The sequence below is a fragment of the Chinchilla lanigera genome, unplaced genomic scaffold (assembly GCF_000276665.1).
Source record: "Chinchilla lanigera isolate Chin_1 unplaced genomic scaffold, ChiLan1.0 scaffold00055, whole genome shotgun sequence".
NCBI lineage: Eukaryota > Metazoa > Chordata > Mammalia > Rodentia > Chinchillidae > Chinchilla > Chinchilla lanigera.
Window position 1 is genome coordinate 7,159,075 of NW_004955456.1, and position 11,825 is coordinate 7,170,899.

Below are 11,825 nucleotides of genomic sequence, written 5' to 3' on the forward strand. Positions count from 1 at the left end.
GCTTCCCGCCTGGCCTGTCAGCCTGCTGAAGGGGCGCAGGGGCTCTGCACAGCCACGTGGGGCCCCACCTGCTCCCAGACTGTGGCTTCGAGCCGCGGCCACATGCTCCACTGTCCCGGTGAGCAGGGCCGTGGCTCCTACCTGGACAGGAGCTGGCACTGCAGGGACATCCAGGGTGACTCCAAACACCCGGGGCACGGCAACATCTGACAGAGCCCGACGCCGCCCCTCACCTGGAAACGGCGGCCCTGCTCGGACTCCCGCCCCCTGACGACTCCTACCCACGCCTTACAGTGCTTTCGACAGAAGCAAACAACCAGGGACCCCCACGCCCGGGTCGTGTTGTGTCCTTTGCTGGCTCTTCGTTCTGCCCCATAGCCTGTCCTACGTGACAGTCACTTGGGCAGGACCTGCGTGGACAGTGAGTGACCTCCTGCTGCGCACTGCACTCACAGCCCTCCCAGCCTTTCCCCCCAGTCTCAGGACCAGAGCCTGCCCCTCCACCCAACCCGGCCAGGGGCTCCCCTCCCCCAAGATCCCAGGTGGCCGAGAAGAGGAAAGAGAGGAGCAGGAAGGGGCTGAGACGACGGGCAGAGCCCGCTCCTGTGGGGCCGCACCTCCCTGCGCGGCAGCTCTCTCAGCCTCTGAGTGCGACACCTTGGGGTCCTGGGGCCCTGGGGCTCCCCGTTCATCACATGGGTGCAGCGCACTCATCAGTCTCCTGAGAGCAGCAACTCACTCTGACCACCCCGAAATAAAACAAGGCACGGTGAAGGTGCGGACACAGACTCTTTACTCAGAGAAAGCACAGCTGGTAGCAGACACGGCACAGGACCACAGGCTCTCGGGCGCCCCAGGAGGGAGGCCCGGTGAGGGGCTGGCTTCCCCGGCAGCAGCCCAGGCCGTGAGGGAGCAGACAGGAGGGTCACACGGGGCTCCTGGGGGCCTGGTCTGTCCCTCGCCCAGTGCCCTCGCCCACCCTCTCCAGCACAGGGGACTGCAGGGCTCAGCAGCAGATGACGTGAGATGTGACGCTCGGCACACAAGTTCTGACATAAGAGCAAGCATGGAGTCCCGGCGGCCGCCACCAGGGACAGCGCCGGCCTGGGCAGGAAGGTGTCTGCCATGACCGGGAAGGGCAGACAGCGATGGTGTTCACAGCTCCAGGGGGCCCAGGGGATGGCCTTCCAGCAGGCCCGGCCCGGCCCGGCCCGGCCCGAGGTCACGGCAGCCGGTCCGTCCGTTTGCTGCGCCACACCACCAAGCCAGCCATGGCCACAGTCAGCAGGACCGGCACCGCGATCAGCGGGATGAGCACCTCGTCGGGCGGGTCCTCCCAGTGGGCCCTGTCCACCGTGCAGTTGGAGAAGAACTGCCGGTGGACGCCGGTGATGAAGCCCTGGGCCAGTGGATTGGGCCAGTAGCAGCCCACAACGATGGTCTCCTCCTCAGTACAGTTAGTGAAGCTCTCATAGAACCTGCAGAGGCAGAAGGGGACCCCTCAGCAAGAGGACAGGCAGGGGGCGCTGTGGGCCACCTACGCGGAGCATGGCCTTGGAAGTCACATCCACACTCCCAGCCACATGGGTACCCTGCCCAACCTGAGACAGTGGCCTTGAGGGCAGGAGCTCCCCGGAGTCCCCCAGAACGGCCCGCCAAGCGGACATGCCAAGCCCTGCATGTCCGAAGCCAAGGGCCACGGGGACCTGACCACAGCCACATGTCCCACCAGGTGGTCACTGTCCAGGGACACTCTAAGGACTGAGAGGAAGGTCTGCCTGAGCCAGGCACCTTCCGGACTTCTAGGTTGGCCTGTTCTTGTGAGCCAGGTGGGGAGCGAGTTGAAAGCCCCAGCGCCCACCTCTCTGTCTCCTGCGGAGAGGTTGCCTCTCTTGGGAGGGGTCCCCTGTTTTTTACCTCAGCAAAACCCCTAAGATTGACCTTGTCTGCCCAGGAGCAGTCCTGGATGGCGCTCAAGGCTCTCCAAGAACTCCAGCTGCCGGGGCCCCGAGCTCAGCCCAGTATCTACAAGGATCTCCCGATGGCGGGCTGGACAGCATCTGGAGGTGGTGACGCCCTGTCCCCGGGTCTGGGAGGTGGGGCCCGCAGCCACCCTCTGAGATGCGTGGCAGGAGCCCGGGCAGACACCTGCCGAGAGCCCGCAGCTCCACATGGGGCAGAAGGACAGCAGAGGAGCAGCCCCGCTGGCTCCCCCATGGGGCCCAGGAAGGGGCCACTTCCTCTTTCCTGGGCTGTCCTGGGAAAGCCTGGCTGACCTGGAAGGAAAAGCTTCCTGCACAAAGCTGCCCACACGGAACACTCCACAGCCTGTATTCCCCAAGGCTGGAAGAGAGCAGGGACGCAGCAGCTGGCCAAGCACCACCCTTGTCCACCCGCCAGCAAGGTCCCAGGCCCCTGACCCATCTGAGGCGGGCAGTCAGCACAGATGCCAAGACACAGGTCAGACACACCCGTCCCGCCCAGGTAACCGTGGTGAGCAGAGCTGGAAGTCCAGGGGCCTGGAACCCTTGTCCAGACCCAGGGCTGCTCCGGGGTCCCTTCATGTGCCAGGGTCCCTTGGGCACCTTGGCAGCCAGACCTGGGGCAAACCCTGCCGCCCCCACCCACTGGTCTTGCGGAGTCCCAGACAGCACAACCCACCCACTCCCGCCTGCCAGCAGATCTGAGGCTGCTGGGGAGCTTCCGGACACCCCAAAAAAGCCTTGGCCTGTGAAGCTAGGATGAGGGCAGCCACACACATGACCTCCATGCCTCCAAGTCCTCGCTGGCCAGGTCACCCCCACGACAGCTGTCCTGAGCTCTGAGCAAGGGCCAGATGGACCTCTGAGGAGGACCCACGGGGCAGGGCCGGGCCAAGTGTGGGCAACGCCCCACAGGGAACTCACACGATGAACTGGGACAGGTCGCACCACTTCCAGACGGCCACATCACGCATCCTCTCGGCGAAGGTCTTCCCGCACCGGGGCAGCCTCTCCAGCATCCGGGTCTCGTTGCAGCCACATACACGAGCACAGGTGCCTGCGGAGGGGACAGTCGGACGTGTCCAGGGCTCCTCTGCAAGCGGGACCTCAGCAACACCTCTGGCTGATGTCCCCGCACAGGCCCACTGCTCCTCCCACAGCCCAGCCCTCCCATCTCCCAAGCCTGTGTTCCCTAGCGCAGGACAAATCTGCCTCTTCACCACCCAGCGACACCTGGAGCAGATGGCAGTGAGACCCTGAGCCAGTGTCCTCGGGAGGTTGGGAGCGGGTCAGTCGGCACCACCCAGCAGGGCTCACGGGCACCGGGACCTTCAGCACAGAGCACAGCCAGCAGGGGCCTCGGGGCCACCGCAAGGTGTGCACCCTTCCCTCCAAGGAAACAAGGTCACTAAGGCCCTGTCACTTAGCACCCCACAGGTTCTCAGTGGCAGCCTGGACCCTCACACCTGCTCACAGCCCATGGCTTCTGACAGCTGCCACCTGCAGCTGGTATGAAAAGACTTCTTATTTTTTTCTTTTCTTGTTTCCTTGCAGTAGTGGGAATTAAACCCAGGGCCTTTGCACCAAGCTACAGCCCCTTTTTATTTTTTATTTTGTTTTTGTTCATTTTGTTTTGTTTTTTGAGACAGGGTCTCATTATGCAGTTCAGGCTGACCTTGAGCTCACTTTGTAGCCCAGGACGGTCTTGAACTCGAAACAATCCTCCTGCCTCAGCCTCCTGAGTGCTAGGATTACAAGCATGCACCACCATATCCAGCTTTTATTTTTTATTTTGAGACAGGGTCTTTGTAAGTTGCCCAGGCTGGGCTCAAACTTGCAGTCTTCCTACCTCAGCCTCTCAGAGTGCAGGGATTACAGGTGTGTGCACCACATCCAGCTAAGTACAGGATTTTTTAAAGTGCATAGAAGCCTCATTATACGGGCATACAGGAGACAAGCAGATCTACTTCCATGTCCAGGCGTAAGGCAGAAACATGGACGTGCTTTCTAATGAAACAACTGAAAGCCCAGGACAAAATGCAGATAATAAATTCATCAAATCATCACGAGGACAATGGCAAGGAACTAACAAGCTGGACCAGATGGGCGGGACCCAGAGCAAGCGGGTGCGAAGGGGCGGCATGGGGCGGACGAAGATGAAGCCCTAGTGACATGATGAAAGGTGCTGAGTAGGCAGACATTCGCCCGGAAAGGAGACAGCAATGGCCACACCCTCACCAGCGGGAGGACGTGCGGGTGGACACTGGGCAGGGCAGAGGATCCCCAACTCACAGTGCAGGCTAACCTGCTTAAGGACTCACAGCCAAGTTCACCTGACCTGGCTCTCTAGAGAAACCCAGGTTGTTTTTGGGCTTAAAATGACAGGGTAGGGGCCCAGCAGAGGCAGAGCTTGGCGCCGCCTGGAGGCAGGTACCAGGACTGCAGCCCTCATAGAACCCCAAGGATCCACAGGCCAAGGAAGGCAGGTGCCTCAAGGTCAAGCGTCAGCTGACAACAGCGTCCACAGAAGGGTCCCAGGGACACAGCCTTCAGGATACGACCCGAACCAAAGAGCAGGGACATGTGGCCCTCGGTTCCTCACACCACACTCGGACCCAGCAGCTCAGGCGGGGGCTGATCTGGTGCACAATTTCCAACTGAGTCACCCACAGGCTGCCCTGCTCTGGGGCACAGTCCTAAGAAGGCTTGCTTGAAAATCAATGCTGCGCCTCCCTGGTGGCTGTCAGACTGTCTGCACTCCTCCAGAGTGACCAAAGAGGGCCTAGTCTCTGGCGAAGCTTGTTGCAAAAGACCAAACTCCTTAAGTCAGTCTGCAATGACACACCCAGCCGACGGTAAAGGGAGAAAACCCAACTGGCTAAGGGCAACCTTTGACCAGCACATGGCCTGTACTAACCTGAGGAATCTACACTAGATGTCTTTTTAAGGGGCAAAAATACAGGCAAGAACCTTACAGACTATATGGGGATGATTGAAAAATACAGCGTGTGTTTAAATTAAAATTTTTATTACAGTAAAAGACACATTGCCATTAATTCCCTCCCTCTGAACACATCCCACTGCTCGTGCCACTTTCTGAAGCCCTTCTGGAAGTTCTCTTTCCTGAGTGTCACTAATTGTGCTGTTGCAGCTGCCTTGATGTCCTGAATCCATTCCAAATGTTTCCCTTTCACAGTCATTTTAATTTGGGGGATGAGCCAGAAGTGGCACAGTGCCAAATCCAGTGAGTAAGGTGGATGAGGACCCAGCATAGTATTTCTATGACCCTGCCTTTCTGATGCATAGCACTCAGCAGCATTCACTGTATTTTTTTTATCCCACCTTATAAAGACACTCAGGAAAGAGGACTGCAGAGCTGCTGCAGAAAGTGGCAAGAACAATGGGATAAGTGCTTTCAAGCAAGGGGGAATATTTTGGGGGAAATTAATGCCAATGGGTGTTTTACTGTACTAATGTTTTTGTTGTTGTTGTTGTTGTTGTTTGTCTTTTTGAGAGAAAATCTCGCTATTCAGTTCAGGCTGGCCTTGAGCTCACTTTGTAGCCCAGGCTGGCCTCAAACTCGCAACAATCCTCCTGCCTCAGCCTCCCAAGTGTTGGGATTACAGCATGCGCCACCACACCCAGCTTGTAATAATGTTTTAAAGTCTTAATATTCACCGTATTTTTCAAATACCCCTTGTATTCCTTGGGGAAAACAGGTTTCACAAACTTACAAGCACCTTAACAGATGACACAATAAGCATCAGGGGAAGCTCGGTATCCAGCGTTGCTACAATATGTTATCCTAAATTTTGATCTTTTTAAAAATATTAAACATTAAAAAATAGGGTATGTTTGGAATGTCCTACCGTAAGACTGGTGAATGTAAAGAGTTAATTTCAGGGTACAATTTTGCCTTAATGGTTTTAAAAATTAAACTATTTTTTAAAATTTAAAAAAAAGAAAAAATTAGGATAGTGACCCCTATAGAAAAGAGAAAGCAGGAAACAAGTCACCTTTGAGAAGGTCCAAATGTTGGGCTTAGCAGAGAAAAACTTCAAAGCACCTAGTATAAATTCGTTCAGAAATGGAAACACTGTGACCCTGGGTGTTTTCCTCGGTTAATTATGGCATCCCTGCGAAATCTCTCGCAAGGCTTCCTTGCGCTGGGCACCTGCCCACCCCTTTCACAGCCAGACTGTCCCTCGCCAAGCCCTCCCCCGTGCCAGTCCCCTCTGTGCGTCCCCAGCTGTTGGCTCCAGGTCTGTCTGAGGAACTGATATTCTAATGAGAGCCTTTGGGGCAGAGGGAAGCCCTTCCTCCTTGACGCGGGGCTCCAGGCCACCTGCAAAGCCCAAGGTGGGGGCTCCATTCCCAGCCCCCCTGGCCCCTGCCATCTCCCAGTCAACTGTGTGAGACAGAAGAAAGTGGGACCCGGCTGCCCAGCAGGCCCACTGTCCACAGCCTGGGCACTGCGGGTGAGCCTGTGCGGTGGGGACCCAGGAACTTCTGTTTTCTAAGGGACACCAGTGTGCAGCCCCGCTGGAGCGAGGGCAGAGGGCCAGGCATCTCCACTCAGATGTGCACCTTGTGCGATGCAGATGGCACACCCGTTCTCCAGGCTGCTGACAGGCTCCAGGGATGCCACGTCCCCAGGCATCTGATCTGAGGGCTACACCCTGCTCGGCCACACCTCCCCCCGTGGTGGGAAGGCAGCCCTAGTCCATGTGGGCCACATGGCATGAGTGACACAGGGCGCCGGCCCCAACCCCAGGAGGTGTCTGTCACAGCTATTTCGAGTGGCCCCTCCCCCACGCAGGCCCGCATCTGACGCATCTTCACGCTAACGGTGATGTTCCGAAAGAGCGCCCTGGGACAAGGTCCTGTAAGTCCCGGTTACCCCACCCCCCGCTGAGACTGTCCCTGCCTCTGAGCCCTTGGCCTCCCGTGCGGAGAGCTGATCCAAGACAGCACCGATTGCCCCCCCTCCTGGTGCCAGGAAGGACCCTCTGCCATGGCTACCTACAGAGCACGGAGAGCCCTCACAACATGCCGGTCGTGCTATGCCCTGAATCTCTAGGCACCTCCCCAGAACCCGGAATCTGTGTCCCCCACAATCTCCACAAACCCCAGAATCTCCGTGTCCCCTGTGCCCTTCAGTGAATCCTGCATCCCCCATGCGGCGAGAGCCTGGGCCAAGCAGTGGTGACTGTGCCTTCGAAGCCACACCCCAGGCCTCACATGTAGCGTCCCTGACCAAGGGCTGTGACATGCCCACGGCGAGTGCAGGGCAGGCACCGTAGCACTACCCAAGCAACGGCAACAGGGTGAAGACACAGCCCCGGAACACCAGACAGCGGCCGGTCACCGCCACCCAAGCTGCCAGCTGCATCTCTGAAGCTCTCAGGAACGGAATGAAACAGAAATCCGTTTTGGTGAGTTCCACCAGGAAACAAAGAATAAACAGGCATGCATGAATTTTTGTCCTCGGGACTTCCACATGCTCAGAGATGATAAACAGCCGAACATTCAAGCCCAAAAGACCTTCGGTGACTGTCACTTCAACATGAAACTCAAGTGCCTCAGCCTCCTGGAAGGAAAAGAGCAGCCACCAGACCCCGCATGGTGGTGGGTAGCTGCAGAGGGTCACAGTGGGGTCCCTTCCATCTGGCCAGCTCCCCTCATTGGTCCCCTGCCTCAGTTTCCTTATCTGTAAAATGACAAGTAGGGCCAGATGACCTACAAGGACCTTCAGTGCTAAAAACCCATGGCCCTGTGCTTGACAAGCTACCTCCTTCTGGACTTTAAGTCCCCAGAGCTACCTGCCACTCCACTCTGCCTTTGGACCCACCCCTGACCAACAAGATATCAGTGATCAGTGTGACCACAGGTGACACAGGGGCAGGGCATCGCTGCTCATGGTCAAATGATGGCATCTGTTCACACTCAGGGCACACATGCAGGGGGTGCTGTGTACAAGCCCTAGTGAGGCACGCCTGCCACATCCTCGCCAGCTTACCCATGAGCCCTTTCGCCCCACAATCCCACGCCCAGCCGCAGGTGCTGGGGATGGAGCAGGACCAAATCAGCCTGACGGTCACAGCAGCCCTCCACAGACTGCTAGAGCTGCACCTACACTGCAGTTGGGGAAACAGGGGCTAGAGGCTGCATCTTGCTGGTCTTAAGATTATGATCCTGGATTCTCACCCAGACCAAAAGGATCTGGGTAAGAGCTGGGCCCCTTGGCAGCTTGCTGCTGAGTGGGTAGCTGCTGGAGTCCCTGCCCAAGGGCCCTGTGCAGTGCCAGATGCCGGCACCCTCCTGGGTGGGAACTGGTCCTCAGGGCTGGTCAGGAGGAACCACTGCTGCTGGCCCTGCCCCCTGCAGCCACCAGGTGCCCGCTCTAAAGGCTCGGGACCCAGAGCCACCATTCCCGGGAGCTGGGCAGCTTAGCTCTTCCTTCCAGAGGGCAGACCCTGCTGAACGCTGCTCTGCAAACTGCGTATGACCGAGAGCCTGTGTGACTCATGCTCCGGCCAAGCCAACACCAGGTGGGTCTGCGGAAGGCTGCAGCTGACGCGCACTAGAGAGCCCAGCTCCTGGGCGGGGGGTCAATGAAGACCACCCAAACAGGACAAGGACATGGCCACAGGGACTGTGCCAAGGCAGGAGCACCCGGGAGCGCTCTGCGCGCTTGTGCCTGTGGTCCTTCCCTCCTCCACGCTGGGGGCAGTCAGGGGAGCTGGGGCACCTTCAGCAGGGACTCTAGTCTGTCAGAGGCGCTTTCAGGGCAGGCGCTTGCTAAAATCCCAAGGCAAGACACTGATTTCTGCATCAGTCACGTGTCCTAAAAACCCACCCCACCTGAGGCTCCAGGAAGCTGACGTAAAACCGAGCTCTGCCAGAGACCCACGCAAAGGAAGGGATGTCACCACCCAGCCTGGCCCACCTTTCCCGCCTTGTTTACCGAATCCCAAGTCATCAGAGCTGAGGAAGAAAGGCAAACAGGCTGGCAGCCAGGGAGGCTGGGGCCAGGAGCAAACCCACCCTCAGGACCAGGGGACAGCGGCCCCCGGGGACAGACCCTGAGTCCCTGATACCCACGCCAGAGCCTCCGTCCCCAGGTCAGAGCCCAAACCCGCCAGGCCCCGGCCTCTCCCCGCGACCCCCAGCCCTTGGCAAGCACCCTCCCGTGAAGCCCCTCACACGCGCGGCGCACACACGCACACGTCCACATACATGCACACACCTACGCCTCCTTTTATTCTCGGATTTTTCAAAACACGCTTCTCCCGTTTTGTGAGCAGTGCTTCTCCCTCGGGGCTCAGAAAGCCCACGGCCACCCACGCCCGCTCCGGGTGCCCCCCACCGACGCTCCTGGCCTGGACGGAGCGCTCACCCGCTCCTCAGCCCTCTCCCCAGGGAGCCTGCCCCGCAGCCCCCGCGCGCCCCTTCCCCACCGCGCCGCCGCGCGCCCCTCCCCAGCTCCGGGGAAGGCGCGGACCCCAGGGCTCGGGCGCCCCGGGCCGATGCGCCCTTACCGCAGAGCAGCAGCAGCCAGAGGAGCTGAGGCCGCCGGGACCGCCTCTCCATGGCTGGGCGGTCTGCGAGGCTGCGGGCGAGCTGTGCGGAGATCGCGGCGGACGGAGAGGCGGGGCCGGCAGGGGGAGGGGCCTGCCTAGGCCACGCCCATGTCGCGCTGTCCCGTTCCGCCCCGCCCCCATGCTCTCCAGGCCACGCCCCCAGCCTCCCGAGACGGTCCTGCCTCGCTAGTCCCCTACCCGGGCACGTCCTGGCAGCTCCCTGCCTGCTCCCGCGTTGCAGGCTCTGGAGTCTGGGCCGGGAGTGAGCGTAGGGTGTGGACTGGAGGCCAACAGGGGTCGGATGCAGAGGCTGCAGTTCAGGCTGGGGACAGACTGGGTGCGGACTGCAGGGTCAGCTCAGACAGGAGCCCGCGGGGGAGGGTGGGATGCGGCAGGGGACTCTGGGTTCAATCCTCAGTGCCACGAAGGGAAGACAACCGTCAGTCCTCTTACCTTCTGACTGAGAGGATGGGGGACGGGGTGACCGACGGCGTCCATACCCAGGCCTTCACCGCTGGATCGGGGGCCAGGGAACAGGCTGACCCAGCCACCCGCGCCAACAGAAGGCGATCCAGGAGCAGGTGCCGCCTGTGTCCCCGGGGAACAGACATGGAGAAGCTCAGGCTGGGCTCTGCAAGCAGCTCGCGAGCCAGATCGGGGAGATGGGTTCCTGGGCAGGAGGGGCAGGCAGCACTTAGGGCCCCGCCAGCCCGGGGCTGGGCTCAGCACAGACCAGGATAGGAGGACAAACACCAGGGCCAGCTGGCCTGCCGCGACGGTGACGCCCTCCCTGCTCTGCCTTGGGGACCCCAGCACCCCAGGTGCACTGAGCACACTGAGGGCCTCACCTGTGTCCCACAGCCTCCATGGCCTCCAAGGGCTCCTGCCCCACGGCAATGAGGCCAGAGCCAAGCGACATGGTTCCTCGCATTCTAAGAGCCAGGGCTGCCCCACCCCCCCAAGCCCCCTCATGGCCCCTGCCTGCTCCTACACCCCTTGTTTGTTCTCTGCTCTTCCTGTTCTGCACCACACCCCACACCAGCCGCAGGGACACCCTGAGGAAGTGTGGATGATCCAGCCCTAGCGGGGGCCAGTCAGAGCTAGTGCCGCCTTGGGCAGCCTATTCACAGGATGGGAACACAGGCACGGATCTGGGTGGCAGCCCAGATGGCACTGTCAGTGGGAAGAGAGCACCTTAGCAGAGGAGCTGACCTTAGGGGGGGGTCAAGGTCATTGCTGGTTCCCAGGGCTCCTCCAGCCAGAGCTTGACTCCCAGCCGCTGCCTGGGCCGGGATCTCTGGTGGCTATGAGCCTGAAATACCGCAGAGTCGAGTTCTGGGAATGCCGAGGGCAGGACGCAGAGCTGGCTTCTTCCTGCACCATGAGAGGTCATAGGGGACAGCCCTGGGGGTGACAGCTGTCTGCCTGCAGAGGTCCTGGCTTAGGTCCCGGGGCAGGTCCGCCTCTCAGCACAAGCCCGGCTCCCCCAGGACTGTGCAGGTTTGCTGGGCTTGGGGCAGATGGGGTGGTGGCCCTGGGTAGAGAGGAGACCTGGGTGTCTGCGGAGAGATGGGCTCAGTGCCATGCACAGGGCTGGAAAGTCACCTGAGGACAACAGTGTGTCACCCCAGAGCGGGTGACCGGAAGCATCAGTGACAGCCTCCTGAGACAAGAAGCCCCCACAACAGCTGCTGGAGCCCCACGGGACCACAAAGAGGGGGCAGCCACCCTGTGACCTTCAGATAGCCCGGGTGGCCCTGCCCTTGTCCTCCACCCTGAGCTCTTCAGGGTTCTCTCTGCCTGGCGTGGTTCACAGCTCTCTAAACCAAAAATCCCGATTCAGATCATTGTGCAGTCTCTCCTGATCAGGCCCTCACTGATAAATTATTGTACTGATCCTGTAATTCTTCTTACTTTTTTTTTTGGATGGGGGATACCAGGAATCTAACTCAGGACCTCGAGCTGGCCAGGCTTGCGCTGTGCCACTGAGCTATATCCCCGGCCCTTCCTACTTTGAAATAGTTTGAAAAGAATTTTTTCTTGACAGTCAAGTCACTTTTTCTTTTCTCCCTGGTACTGGGGCTTAAACTCAGGGCCTTTGCAATGAGATACACCCCCAGCCCTTTTTTAACATTTTTAATTAATTTGTCTGTTTGTTTTGATACAGGATCTCACTAAGTTGCCCAGGCTGCCCTTGAATTTGCCATCATCCTGCCTCAGCTTCCCAGAGTGCCGGGATGTGAGTGCTACTTTCTAACAC

General features: G+C 59.4%; 1 protein-coding gene across 1 annotated transcript; it reads right to left on the bottom strand.

Moving 5' to 3' along the window:
- Positions 1-770: 770 nt before the first annotated feature.
- Positions 771-9,644, bottom strand: Ramp3 (receptor (G protein-coupled) activity modifying protein 3). The gene is made up of 3 exons (XM_005396645.2): positions 9,524-9,644; positions 2,907-3,039; positions 771-1,478 (listed from the first exon to the last, which is right to left on the bottom strand). The coding sequence occupies exons 1-3, from the start codon at positions 9,573-9,575 to the stop codon at positions 1,223-1,225; spliced, it is 441 nt and encodes a 146-aa protein (XP_005396702.1). The 5' UTR covers positions 9,576-9,644; the 3' UTR covers positions 771-1,222.
- Positions 9,645-11,825: the final 2,181 nt, after the last annotated feature.